The 15,183-nt window shown below is 39.2% G+C and overlaps 1 protein-coding gene across 5 annotated transcripts in view; it reads left to right on the top strand.

Moving 5' to 3' along the window:
• The window catches only part of KLHL32 (kelch like family member 32), a 139,790-nt gene that overhangs the window by 90,989 nt on the left and 33,618 nt on the right, over positions 1-15,183 (top strand). For 4 of the 5 annotated variants that reach the window (XR_012586281.1, XM_074581078.1, XM_074581079.1 and 1 more), the window contains one exon: positions 3,691-3,906. The exons of the other annotated variant lie outside the window; for it this stretch is intronic. Coding sequence is in view for 3 of the 4 variants with exons in the window: in XM_074581078.1 (XP_074437179.1) it covers positions 3,691-3,906 (216 nt within the window). In the remaining variant the exon portion in view is untranslated. The remainder of the gene's footprint in view (positions 1-3,690; positions 3,907-15,183) is intronic. 5 annotated transcript variants of the gene reach the window in all.

The following is a 15,183-nucleotide window of genomic DNA, read 5'->3' as shown; positions in this document are numbered from 1 at the left end:
TTAAATGGGTTTGGCATGTAAAGGTTGATGCTACTGAATCAGAAGACCAGTGGTGTAGAACAATGGATTCTCTTGCTTCAGAGAGAAGGGAAGAGGGGGGATGTATAGTTAAGTAGAATGCATAGGATCAAAGATAGTTCCTCGTTTTAGAAGTAGACACTGATAAATAATTTGGCCAATTTATTAAATTGGTTTGAGTTTACTGTGAGATTTTAGAACTATTTCAACTGTTACTTGTAAGATCTGTAGATATATGTAATCTTATACAAATTTTCTTAGTCTGAATGTGTTTCAGCAGTGTAACTTACCTCATATTAGAAGAGATAGGATTGCTACCTTTCCCTAATTCTCTTCCGCTCTTAGTGACAGTTCTGCTTGTGTTCATATTTCATCCTTCAGTTCAAAAAAGATAAGTGGCATATATTCAGAAGTTTATAAAAAAACAAGATTAAAAGTTTTAATAATTCACATAAGCCTGTTTTGTATTGCATATTTTTAAAGAATGTATGCTGTGATACAGTACCAGAAGAAAGTTGGACACGACTTTTAAATTTTGTAGCTGCTCTTTTAATACAATATAATGAACCTTGTGGAAAACAGAGACTGCCAGAACTTATTCATGACCACATCTAAATTTCCTATTTAGTAAGCTATTTGATTTTTTTTTGTTAACAAAGTTTTAATTCAATTAAGGGTTCGGTGTGAAAATTTGTTTTGATTAATTGTTGACAGTGATTGCTTTGATACTCCTGGTTGGTTGCTGTTGGTTTTTTTTAAGCTATAAGGTAAGGTGTTTTGAGTTTTTTTGTTGGTTTGTTTGTTTGTTTTCAATGAACTTACTGCTTTTTAGTCTGATGTTTCTGAAAGTCTTACTGCCTATGACTAGGTTATCTGATCTGTGGTATACATCTTGCAATCTCAATGTGACATTTTTGCCCTCTAATATCATCACAGGGACAGTAATGTACACCACTGTATAATTTTGACTTGAATATTGCTATGACAGTTTGATAATTTTCATTTGTAAAAGCTATCGCACTACTTGCTTCTTTGATTGTGAAATACAATCCTGTAGATCAACTCTATCCTTACAGAACCAGGAACAAATATTTCTGATTACAGGCCAAGACCAGTTTTGACAAAATATACTTGGAATATTCATCAAGCAGTAAACCATAAATCCCGTAGGTCACTAAGGCGTTATGTTAGGCAAAGCATCAAAAATCCTCTGATGCTTACCAATCAAAATAAGTAAACAAATAAATAGACAAATAAATAAATAAGCATCTGAAATAAGTGAGCACATATAAATAAAAATAAATAATATTGTAAATAAACAGATCCTGAGAGTTTATTTATCCATCCATAAGTATATTTGTCCTCTTCAACTGTATGACAGCTTTCATGGAAAAACTTCAGTTGGCCTTGATTTGAGGGGATAGGGGGGTTTGGGGGATCATCAAAAATGCCTAAACCAAAAGTGAAGGTTTACCAGTGTGTTTCAGATTTCACTGAAAATGTGAAGATTTTTCAGGGGAAAACTGCATTTATGTGTTGTTTTACTGTTTCTCTCTAATGAGGAAAGATTTTACTATGTTATCTCAAGTCTTGTCCTCTTCTGAAGTCCACCAAAAGCCATCTGTCCTTCTCCATTAACACTCAATGGGGTTTGATCAGGCCTGTATTTTCACTTGGGCTGTTGATCCTCAGATCACAATGCTTGATTACTTATTTGTTTATTTTGATCCTCCCCATATATAGCTGTTAACTACAAAAGAGCTCAATAAATATACACTGAGCTCTTCTAAATTTCTTTCTGGATGTTTGGCATTCATTCAATCAGGGAGTTCTTTGAAAAGATAGTCTTCCAAACCAGGGATGATAAACCATGGTTGTCGATTGTCAAATGCTGTGATGTTTACTTTGATGATACTCCTATGCGTTGTTGCCACCATGGCATGGCCATCACAGAAGTGGTGGTGTGAGATACCATCTGTGATCTGCAGATATTAAATCACTGAGCAAGCACACAGACCAGATAGTTCTCATGTAAAATTCATTCCTTTCTCTTTCTTTTTGCAACCGGGGAGGATTTATCCTTACCTCTTCTGTGTTAGTGCGAAGAGGAACTGACACTGGAATATCTGTGGCGTTTGGGATGATGGCTGGTAGTGCTTGTTCTGACAACGTAAAGAACTTTTCTTTGTTCATCCAAGAAAACAATTTGAAACTCCTTTGCAGCAGTTTAAGTAGATAATGAATAGGATTTATCTTCAATGTACAAGCCTGCCAGGGAAGGTGCATGGTTCAGACTGGGAGAGTATGTAACAAGCAGGAGCCTCCACAGGAATTTGATTCATTTTCCTCCAGTACTGACTCCTCTAAGCAGGTGAAAAAAATTCTTTCTCCACTCTCCATTGCATATGCATAAACAGCTCCACAGTCATTGGGACAGCCACCCAATTCACACGTTCAAGATGTAGTCCATAAAACATTCCAAAAAAACCCCTCTTCGCACTTTCCCATCTTCCCTGTTGCTCTGCTCGATCTGCCAGCCGTGCAGCTCATTTGACATTTACAAGATTTCTTGTCAGTTTCATTTGGTGCTGCCATTCCATCCAGCAGAGCAGTGAAAGTGAAATTGACTTAATTTAGTCTGTTTCTCTTTCCTGCTCTAGTCCCTATGTTAACTAACCAGCAAAGTGAAACTGACAAGACTCCTTGTCATTTTCACACATGGAGCTGGTCAAGGAGAAGGCGGCTGATAGGGAGCAATGCAGTAAATTGGAAGATGAAAACCAGGATTGCGGAGGGGAGAGGGAGAGAGGTGTGAGCATACAGCAAGAACAGAGAAAACGGGTAAACGTGCTTATTTCCCAGCTGTCCTGGGTGCTTTATTTCGAAGAGGGATGAATTCTCGGGTTCTCCCCTGAAAAGCCTGTGCTCTAGAGTAGCAGTGGTTAGCTGTCCAGATGCTAATTTACAAGGGATGCCAAGTTGAAAACATTAGCTGGTGAATATAGGTTATCTGTTACCAGGATGGAAAAAACTTCCTGCTCTGAGTTACTGTAGCTTTTGTCTTCACAGATTCTCCGCTGCTAGAAGGAGGGGGAGAAAGAATACGAGGAAACATCCACTATAGGTTGATGTCAGTAGTTGGGGAAAAAAGGGTCTATTTGTTCATTGAAGATAAATTTATACGTAATAAAATGTAGCTCAACATCTCGTATTTTGTGAGGTTTCGTGCAACTAAAAGTCATACTGCACAGGTGCTCTCACTCAATCAAACCAGTAAATAATGAACAAGCAATTGCTTTGTAACAAACTATTGTAGTTAACAAATACATTTTTTTAATCCACTTGTTAATGCCTGCGAGCTCTTGTTACACAGTGTAAATCGTGCTGGTTTATTATTTTATGCACTAATCAGTATTTCTTTTTCTTACAGGTGCATATATAACCTTAGCAGTTGCAATATAAATTAGTACTATCATATATATTTGCATATGCACTGGTAACATTTACACATACATTTTGAATGAGGCTATGTTAATTAATTTCAAGTTATATTACCTTCCTTCTCCACAGCTCCAAAAGAACAACCTTTTTTCATTATCAGACCTGTGGGGGTTTTCGTTCTCTATTTTGGTTTTTTTTCTGAGACGTATTTTGTTTGCTTCACCCATTTAGGAATTAAATAGTTTTAATTACTTGGACCTGTATAAGCTTGCGGACCTCTTCAACCTCACTTTGTTGGAGAATGCAGTGGTTGACTTCTTAGTAAAACATCTCTCTGAGCTATTGAAGAGTCATCCTGAAGAAGTTCTGGCACTCCCATACTGTCTCCTTCGAGAGGTTTTTAAAAGTGATAGACTCACTTCACTCAGTGAAGAACAAATCTGGCAGGTAAGGAGATTGGTGAACAAGCAGAATGTGTGATACTCTGTAAACCATAGCAGTGATCTGTTGTTTTGAAACCCTGGAGCAATCTTGAGGGAGAATAAGCACTTGAGCAAAAACTGTGAATAACAACTGAAGGAAGTTTTTAAATGAAATTCAAAAACTGTTGTGTGTGTTAATGCAATTAGTTTGTTTGAAAGAGAAATTTATCTTATTGCTTAACTTGTGTTACTCCAATGCGGCCAGAGACTTCCTTCCAGATCTGACTTTGGTGGTGGGAAGAGATGGCCAATACATGCAACTCAATTATCCTTGCCTCTGGTGAGGCTAGTGCCACAAGTCTGGTGGCAAACCTGCTTCTGCAGTCTCTCCCATTCACTTCAGAAAAACTTAGCAGTGTAACTTCAAGTAGTTAGCTAACTTGTTTAGGCCACCACAGCTGACTTTGCCTGAAGCAGATTAACAAATCATCACGCAGACTGCTCTGCTCAGAGAAGAGTGGAGGCATCAGTGGAAGGTTTGTGGCAAGAAGCTGGAGGTGGTGATCGTTTCTTCTAAAAAAGCTGGCTCTAGAAAAGGACCAAGTTGCTAGCCGTAGAATATTAACAAGATAAAAGCATTATATTGTGACCGTTGGTGTGATGGAGGGTGGGAAACCTAATATAAAAAAACCCAACATGTAGCCTGTAAAGAGAAACACAAAAACTGAAACGAAATCTGTCCTTGGAAACATTCCTGTCATATGTCTGTAAAAATTACAATTCATGATATATTAGAAGGAAATCTCTATAATACTGGATACCCAAACACTTCTTTCTGTTTCCTTTTGGCTATCATGTTTTACAGAATGAAAGTATTTCAGGGTATTTCAAGGCAGAATGTAAATTTCTAAAAAGAAAGCACAGGTTTCTTTTCAAGAAAATGGGTTATCTTGGTCCAACAGAGAAGACTGAGAGTCAGAAGATTGATTTATATTTTAGTCCCTGTTATTTATCATCTTATCTTTTGGATTATTCTAAGCAAATCTTTTCATCTTTAAGCTATCATTTTCTCAAAGTGTAAAATGGGTGTTCATCTGTGGGCCACTTCATGTTCTGTAGATGAATAACATTGTGCAGGAGCAAAATATTTATTCTTAAAAAAATAAAAATGCCTAGTTAAACTCTTCAAACCACAAAGACAATATGTAGATGTAACTTAACCCTTCAGTCTGATAACTGGCATATTTGTTTCTGACACTTTGAGGTTTTAGATTATGGAGTATTTTACAAAGATTATATTTTCTTCAAATATTAATATATAGTTAGACTTTAGCCTGTCCTAGACTCTGGAGGATGTCTGTACAACAGAACCTGCAGCACTCTGCCCATGGCGGTGGGTTTGGTTTGGTTTTTTTAGGCATGATACTCTGGAGTACTACCCCATATTCCCTTTATCAGAAAAGGTTTTGATGTACAAGTTCATACGTGGGGCATGGCTGATTGGCCCATTGGGTTTTATCATAATTTCTCTGCTGGAGTAGTGAAATCTCCTAGCTACGTGCTTGGGTGTACTTCTGCAAGAAAAGTTACTACAGAAAGCCAGACAAGTATTATTTAATGCCGACTCAGTAGTGAACAAGCATATACAGAGTAATACGCCCTATGCAACCTACTGAAACAACGTTTGGGAAGTGGGAGTTTTTAAATCTTGTGTCATTGTCCTGTCCTGCAGGAAGAGCTGAGAAATAATTTTCTTAATTGTGTGCACTCCAGTCAATGAACATTTCATGAGGCAAATAGGATAAAGCGTCTGTTTCTGTTGCAGGGTCATACTAGGGAGAGATACTTATAGGTAATATGCTGCTTTTTGAGTGACAACAAACTCCACACTGTCCATTTAAGTGTTATCATAATTGCCTCTCTAAAGGTTACTAATGCTGTTCCGAAGAAATTTTTTTTTAAACTAGTTTTCCGCTGCAGGCAAAATGTGCGTGTGTCTTTTTAATTCAGTCTGTACAACCAGGAATAAATATATATCTATAAATATTCCAGGTCCCCAGAATGAATTAAAAGACACACATATATATTTACCAATTTAGGCATTCAGAAGGCAATAAGAAACTGGTTTTTTGCTTTATCTTAGTAAATAAGTAATTCCCTCATAGTCAACCCAATAGAAGAAAATCAAATCAAACCAGCTATATTGCCTCAAGTGTAGTTAAGTTCATCATTTTTGCTAAGGTTATAGTGGTAATGCAATATACCATGGAAGAATCTAATATTCAGCCCAGGGTGAAGATTGGGTATGCCAGAGGATTAGTGTCAGGGTGCTTTATAGAAGTGAAACTTGATGGACAGGCTGGAGACAGATCTACAGAATCTCATTAAATTGCTGAATTGTTCATTACTGAGCACTCTCACTGTAATAAAGTGCTCATTGACTTTGACAAATCCCCGTCCCATGTCTTAAGGAAGAACAGCAAAGCAAGAGGTGTTGGGGAAGCTGGAGGAAATTGGCACAAAGTGGGGCAGATAATAGAAAAGCTGATGGGGGATGCTACCGTTTGATTTGCCTGTCTTACCTGTGACTAGTGTGGCCTTTTGCACACACACATGCATGCATGTTAGGGCGATATGAATTCAGCGTGTCCCCGAGGCATCTCTACTAGTAGGGCTCCCATGAAGCCCTAAGCACAAATTAAAGCTTCCCTCAGAGCACCTCTAGAAAGGGTGCCACTGTCTGCAGAGCAGTTATTTTCACTAGTTTAAATCCCCAGTATCCAGTGGGTGATTCGATCCTACTACACATAAAGATTAAGGCAGTTATTTTAATGCATCGAAATGCGTACGCAGAGTGATGCTTGAATGCGATTGAAACTGAAGTGACTGCAGTTCATGTTTGTCACATTTTAGATTTTTATTAGACTGCCAATGAACAGTTGCCCAATTTTAGTGAATATGGTGAAATATAACCTTGAACAAACCAAGTTTGAGAAAGTTAAACAGTGATATTAATGTCAATATACCAGGATATAGATTATGTGACTTCCAAACCAGGGTAAAGTGGACAAACTAAGTAGTTCATTCCTCCTTCTACCTCTTAAAATCGTATGAAATTCTTTGGTCTAATGTAGGTGTCTTATTTTTAGTGGAGACAACAGACAAGGAATATAATGATGTATTTCTAAAACAAATAAACAGCAAAAAGCCCACCAGAAAACCTCCATAGGCTGTAAAATTGGAGCAATTTATTACCCTCCATCATCAGGGTTTTTTTTTTTTATTGAGGCTAAGTCAGTAACAGTGATTATTAGGTGACACAGGATTTCTTTTCATACTGATTTTTTACATTTTACTAGCGTATGAGATTATGAAATATTATTTTGTATATATGAAACTTATTATTTGTTTTCTGCATTAAAATGTGAGTAAACTTAAAGCAGTGGCATGGAAGAAAGGATTAAATAAAAAAAAAAGAAGAAAACCAAGGCAGAATCCTGAAAAAGTTGGAGGAAAAAAAAGCAAATTCGTTGTTATTTTTGTTCTTCATCATGAGATGTGCAGCACGCTTTTTTCCACAGGAAACGGTCATGATAAGGACATAAGTGTCTAGTTCATCATGAAGTGAAAAGTGAATCTTTTCATAATTGGCCATTACTAGAAAGGCTCATTGGCTCTACTTTAAGGAAGCAGATGAATTCTTTCCCTTGATAATTGAAAAGGTAACCAACCCTGTACGACAGAACGTTTTCTCGGAGAAGTCTAGCAGTAGAGGTCTTCTTGTTGGAACGTTAGCAAGTAGAAAACAAGCCAAAGATTTACGTAATAAACTGATGTTAGCCTTTGTTGTAGTATAGTTATGCCTTACCGCATTCATTATTAAAAACTTCAGTGTCATAAGGCTTAAATATTCGTATTTCAAGGCTTATACTAATACTTACAGATGAAAATATGTACTGGATCATTCCGCCTCCCAGCAGTACATTGGTCAAGTGATACTCTATTAAATACTGCACTTGATCCAGGACGAACTCTCAAATCACATTTGGCAAAAAATCTAAATGTAAGATCAGTATAGATTAATTTCTTCCTTCTCTGCTACTGGTTAAGTAGGTTGCTAAAGGATATATATTTTTTAAATAGCTAACATTAAAAACAGATCTGTTTTAGTATTTGACAGTTCTTCTGAAGGTTATGAGTCTTTCCTTGGGTTTTTGTTGTTGGGTTTTTTGTGGTGTTTTTTTTTTGTTTTTTTTTTTTTTTTTTTTACTTTGTCATGCAACTCGGTTTCTTGGTGATCAACTGATAAGCAAGCAATGGAGGCAAACTGGTAGATAAAACTTCATGAGTAGTTTATTCAGCTAGAAAGCAAGCAACTATGTTGTGTCTTTTCCAGGGCTAGGCTCCCAAGACATTCCAGCCAACTTGTGAACTTGTGTTCATAAAGTAGATGTTCCACATATGAAAATGTAGCACAAGTTATTCCTTCTATTACTGTGGGTATGATGTGCAAAATCAGTCTTGGGTCTCTATATGAAAGAAGTGTCTTTGCTTGAATAATAGAAAAATAAAAGGCAGGAAGACTGCAGTGTTACAGGTCAATATGAGTTGTTAAGCATCTATTTGATTAAAATAAATAAATGTATAAATCCAAGTTTCTTATTACAGTCCTGTTTGTCCTTTTCTAAGGGAGAGTAAAGTGCCCAATTTTCAATTGCCTTTTCTTACACTTGAGCTCCGTTTTGAATCTCCTGGTGGCATTTGTGAAGGGCCAAAAGTGTTCTCCAGCAGAAAACCCAAAGGGTTCAGGGCTGTTGGCAGTGTTGCGGTGCACACATTATAGCAGGCTGTTATGATTGAATAGTTGTCTTCTGAAGACAGGCCCACAGACATCTTCCATACATCTCCAATGATGCCCACATTTTCCCGTGTAGAACAGCAGTTTCTAAAGTGGGTTGTCGTGTTCCAGTACAAGCTTGCCATTTCTTCAGTGCAGTACTTGAATTTTTTTTCTGCTGTCAGTCTTTTGATTCTACAGAGCAATTTTTAACATGGAGAGAGCAAAATTCATGCTTCTCAGGGGTATATATATGTTTTGATGAAATGTGGACTAAGTGCCTTGCTAAACGTGAACTTAAGTTTTACTGCAAAACAAGTAACGACATAAAATATTAAGTGAAGGAAAGCATCTCAGTAATCAGCGTTGTGTTTAAACAGTATATTAGCCTTTCACTGTTCAAGAAATAAGCTTAAGTGCTCTCTTGGGCAATAAGTGAAATCATGTCTGGTGGTCTAATGCTCGTCCCTAGTGAGTATTTAGCCTAAGTAGAAAACCACCACACTAAAACGTGGCTGTCAGCCTCTTAGCAAGAGAGGCATAGGAGAGAAAAAAGGAGTTTGATCCATATAAAGGCTGAGGTAAATTGGTGACGCTATATGGCAAAATTAGCATAAAATTGCCCATGCATATTTTGCCGTGTTTTCACTCCCTTTTTAGTATCCTTTTCATGGGTAGTCTATGTTATAGTGCCAAAGAGCCGTCCTTGAGTCCCAGTATTCACTGTGCTGGATCTGTGATGGTTGCACTGCGTAAGCAAGACTATGTAGTCATCCTCAAGTGAAAACGGAGTGAAAACATAACCCACGATGTGTCTGTTGTCTGTTTCCTTTTCCTAAGGTATAGGTATAATCACATAGGTATAATCCATAATCACAGGTATCTCGCCTGAGTTAAAGAGTGCAATGGCAATATTCCTTATGATCTCTCCAGGCTATTTGTGTGGGTTTCAGTTTGATAAACATAGGCATGTGCACTGTTTTTGGTAGGATATCCCTGATATATAGGCCAAGCTGGCAGTTGTGGCACAGAATCTTCCAGGAGGTCGGTGTCCACTGGAGCTGCAGACGAGATGGGGTTCCTGCAGGCTATAGTGGATCGAGGCAGCGGAGGTAGGCAGCTGAATTGCACACTCTCCTCTACTGATGTGCTCAGGTCACGCACGTTTTTCCTGATATAATTTCCACACCATTTGTAATAGTAATGGCATTTTGTCTTACAGTGAAAATGAATGAGGTTCCTGTTGGCACTGTCCCCTTACTTTATGAAACACCTTCCCCCTTTGTCTGCCTTAGCTTAAATCTAACAGGCTCTTAATCTTGTCTTTTACAGTAAGGTTTTGTGAACTTTATATATGCTTTTGTTCTGAACTTCTGAAAGTTTCTGCCTGTTATTTCTTGAATGTTAGCTAATCTTGTTACTGTTATTTGTCGAGTATGTCAGTATAGAAAGGGATTTTCTGTTTTAAAACAAGGTTTATGTTAGGACCAACTGTGTTCTTCTGATTTTCTTTTTGATACGCGTCAGTTCCAATCAGAAAACTTGATTATTTTGCTGCTATTGCTGTGAGCAATAGAGAATTACTGGAGGGCATTACTTTTGCCTCAGTGTCCTACAGTTATATTGCCTCGCCTTATTTATCCCAGCTTAACTTCAGAACTGCACAGAGCATCACACCAGTATTTAGGAAGGCTGCTGTGCTCACAGCTCTTGAATTTAGGTCACTACTTCAGGTAAGCAATGGATGTGTGCTTTGATTTAGAAAGCAAAAAAAGGACGGCAAGGTGTGCATGGGGCAAGACCACTTTTGTGATATTGCATTCTGCACTGAATTAGTCTGTTATGGTGGGGTTTGCGTTGACTCTTACGCTTTTTGTGGCACTGATTTATTGGAGATTAACTGAAATATAATTGTATTAACACACAGGTATATCGTTACATAATAGAAAGCTGCTGAGGCTGTTGTGAAAGCCAGGCATGTTTGGAAGTATACATTGCTTTCATTTTTAAGTTAAAGAAAAGGACAACATAAATAACATCTAAAAGCCACAGATACCATGGATGATCAAGCGTGGCAGTCTGTTGTTACTATATTAGTTAATATTTTCCATTCAGAGATACAAATGTTAGTAATCTTTACTCTTTCAAAATCCCAGTAATGCTGTTTAACACTGTTTCTGATGGATTTAAGCTTGCTGAAAATGAGAAGCTCTTCTGAGAATTCCCAGCTCTGTATTTCAACAAGTTTTCCTTTGAGAGCTGGTAGAAGCATTACCTCTATTTGTAACTATGGAGCCAAAGATGACAGAGAAAGAAAATTGAATTACAGCTTGTCTAAAAACATACAAATTGTTATCAATATGTTAAGATAGCTAGAAACCAGTTTGGGGGTTAAGTGTTTCTGCTTGTACCTAAACTAAATGTGCAAAATGTGTCTAGACTTGCTATTTAGTGGGTGCAGTTCAGCATGGCTGCTGAGATCTGACCAGCTGTTGTCCCGTGCTGTCACTCATAGAATCATAGAATAGTTTGGGTTGGAAGGGACCTTTAAAGGTCATCTAGTCCAACGCCTCTGCAATGACCAGAGACCTCTTCAACTAGATCTGGTTGTTCAGAGCCCAGTCCAACCTGACCTTGAGTGTTTCCAGGGATGGAGCATTTACCACCTCTCTGGGCAACGTGTTCTAGTGTTTCACCACCCTTATTGTAAATTTTTTTTTCCTTCTATCTAGTCTGAATCTACCATTTCCTAATGTAAAACCATTACCCCTTATCCTATCACAACAGGCCCTGCTAAAAAGTTTGTCCCCATCTTTTCTTATAAGCCCCCTCTAAGTACTGAAAGACTGCAATAATGTTTCCCAGGAGACTTCTCTTCTCCAGGCTGAACAACCCCAACTCTCTCAGCCTGTCCTCATTGGAGAGGTGCTCTGATCATTTTTGTGTTCCTCCTCTGGACCCTCTCCAACAGGTCCATGTCTTTCCCATGCTGAGGACTCCAGAGCTGGACACAGTACTCCAGGTGGGGTCTCACCAGAGCAGAGTAGAGGGGCAGAATTGCCTCCCTTGACCTGCTGGCCACGCTTCTTTTGATGCAGCCCAGGGTACGGTTGGCGTTCTGGGCTGTGAGTGCTTATTGTTGTCTCATGTTCAGCTTTTCATTCACTGGTACTCCCAAGTCTTCCTCAGCAGGGCTGCTCTCAATCTCTTCATCCCCCAGTCTGTATTGATACCAGGGGTTGCCCTGACCCAGGTGTGGGACCCTGCACTTGGACTTGTTGAACCTCATGAGGTTCACATGGGCTCACTTCTTGAGTTTGTCCAGGTCCCTCTGGATGGCATCTTGTCCCTCAGGCATCAACCGCACCACTTGGCTTGGTGTCATCTGCAAACTTACTGATAGTGCACTTGATCCCACCATGTATATCACTAATGAAGATATTGAACAGTACTGGTCCCAATACAGACCCCTGCGGGAAACCACTTGTCACTGATCTCCATCTGGACACTGAGCCATTGACCACTACCCTCTGAATGTGACCATCCAACCAATTGCAAAACCACCAAACAGTCCACCCATCAAATCCATACCTCTTCAATTTAGAGAGAAGGATATTGTGGGGGACCCTGTCAAGGGCCGTATGGATGTCCAGATAGACGACATCTGTAGCGCTTCACTTGCCTGCTGATGTAGTCTCTCCATCATAGAAGGCCATGAGGTTGGTCAGCCAGGATTTGCCCTTGGTGAAGCCATGATCGCTGTTCTGATCACCCCCCTATCCTCCATGTGCTTTAGCCTATCTTCTAGGAGGATCTGTTCCATGATCTTCCCAGGCACAGAGGTGAGGCTGACAGGTCAGTCCTCCTTTCTACCCTTTTTTAAAATGGGTGCGTTGTTTCCCTTTTTCCAGTCAGTGGGGACTTCACCTGACTGCCATCACTCTTCAAATATCATGGAGAGATGGCTTGGCAGCTACATTAGCCAATTCCCTCAGGACTCTGGAATGCACCTTGTCATAGAGTACATAGACTTCTGTATGTTCAGCTTCCTCAGGTGATCACAAACCTGATCTTCTCTTACAGTGGGAGGGACCTTGCAGTCCACTCACTCGAGAGGTGTGGGGAGAGAGGTTACCAGTGAAGACTGAGACAAAAAATGTTGTTGAGTACCTCAGCCTTCTCCTCATCTGTTGTTACCAGTTCACCAGTCTTGCTCATCAGGGCAGGTACTCTTTCTTTGACCTTCCTTTTCTGGTTGACATACCTGTAGCAGCCCTTCTTATTATTCTTTGTGTCCCTTGCCAAGTTCAGCTCCAGCTGCACCTTGGCCTTCCTGACCCCATCCCTACACAACTGGGCAGCATCCCTATACTCTTCCCAGGATACCCGTCCCTGCTTCCACTACTTGTGCATCTCTTTCTTGCCCTTTAGTTTGAGCAGCAGGTCTTGACTCAGCCATGACGGTCTCTTGCCCTTTTTTCTTGCCCCAGGACCAGGACACTGGTGGCTCCAGGAACGTGAGGAGGCAAGGAGATGAAAAAGCAGTGGCACTGCTGCATATCCTTGCTTACTCCAACAGGGAGAGCCTTGGCAGCTTCCGGATGTGTGAGTGAGCTGCAGAGCTGGGGTTTTTGATGCCTTACGACAAAAGGGTCCTTATACTCCTTTGATCACCTTGGACTCCCTTGGAGAAGTGGAAGAAATTATGACGAATATATTTGTCAGAAAGATCTTAAGAAGCCTCACTGTGAAGTGGCTTCCAAGCTGGAGGTCTATGTGGGATAGTAATGACAGATGGAAAGATCACAGTCTCTGAAGTGAGAATCTGTGCTGAAAAGCTTTCAAACTGCTCCTTTAGGGTGGATCTTATTTTAACGTTCGTGTGAAACCGTATAGGTCTGAATTTTATGAGGCTCACCTTTTAGCAGTTGCAGCTGTTTCGGTTTGCTTCAGATGTGATTTAGTCCGTTTAAATAATAAATTTGTGTTTATTTTAATCTTGTAATAGGGAAGCTCTGGCATTCCCAATTCATGAGATATGTTTGGGATATTACACGCATTTACAAATGTGGATCTAAGTGTTTAAGTCACTTTTAAGAAGAAATAACATTCTTAGGACAATTAGTTGATTTTGAAAAATTAACTCATCACTTAAAAATATGAGTCCCATGTTAATCTGAAGCCCATCATGTGGGGATTAAATCAAAGTCAATAAAATTGACATCGTTAAGATGTGATTTGATTAAAAGGGAAGTTATTCTGTTCTCAAAAAAGCTGAGTGAGCTTGTGCTAGTGTATTTGCTTGTTCTTTTCGTATTTAAAAAAGCAATGGGGAAAAAAGTCTCTCTGTGAAAAATCAGCCAAAAGAAATACCAACTCCTAAAATACATCTGTAACTTTGCTGTTGTCATGCTGTCCTCTGAGGCACATTCTTCCCAGAATTTGAGAAAGTAGAAATAAATTGTCTGTTGACAGGAAAAGGCCTAAATGTTCCCACAGTTAATATTAGTGAGAAACGTCCATGTTAAAGTGGGGTTCCAGCAGCGCTTTGGAGTTGAAGAATCAGGCTCGCTACCGCGTAAAGTGGACTCTGCTGGCTAATGTTTGATAACTGTGGGGGTGATGTGGCTGGGAGAAAGTAGGGGACACTCAGACAGCTTTTTGCTGTGAGACCCAGACAGGTAAGCTGACACTGTCCTTCTCAGAGGGCTTAGTGGGGTCATTAAAATAGTAAAGCAGAACAAAGCAGAAATAACGTTCCTATAGCGAAAGTGCTGGTGATATCACTGGGTAAAAAAAAACAAAAAACAAACAAAAACAAAAAAGCAAAACCACCTGGTGATTTCACTTGGAAAAATTGACCTTGGTGATTTTGTAGTAATGTGGCATGTTGAGAGGACACCTATATATGAACCAACTATGGAGAGTATTTACTTTGACGTTCGTTTTTTGTGTGTGACCTAAGATATTAATGACATACAAGTCCTGTATAGCTGTTGTCAAGATTATTATAGAAAATGATACATTTTTATGTGATTTGTTGGATTTACCTATTAAATCCATAGAAAATTATACCCTAACAATAGGGATGAAAGGAATAGGAATCTTTCTGCATTCAAGAACCATTTAGGCTAATTTTCACAGAGCTGAATTGCGTTTTGATAGAATTTTGTCGATTTCCCCCCCCCCCCCGCCCCCCCCCATTTCATTCTTTAACAATTTTTACTGATGAGAGCCTGTAGATTCCTGTCTCCGTAGAGGGCCACTATACTTCTAAAACATATTTCAAGGGAAAAAAATAACGAGAGAAATAGGAATAAAAACAATGTGTATGTGGTGAAAGATTGTCCTTTCCACTTATAATTATGTACCAGCAACTTATTTAAATGCTCAATGTGGCTATATAAAGTTTCAGTGCATTTGATGTCAGCCTGAATGTTTCCTCTAAAAATAAAAATGAGCGAT

Source organism: Larus michahellis, chromosome 3 (genome assembly GCF_964199755.1).
Source record: "Larus michahellis chromosome 3, bLarMic1.1, whole genome shotgun sequence".
NCBI classification, from domain to species: Eukaryota; Metazoa; Chordata; class Aves; order Charadriiformes; family Laridae; genus Larus; species Larus michahellis.
This window is presented reverse-complemented; position numbering and strand designations above follow the sequence as displayed.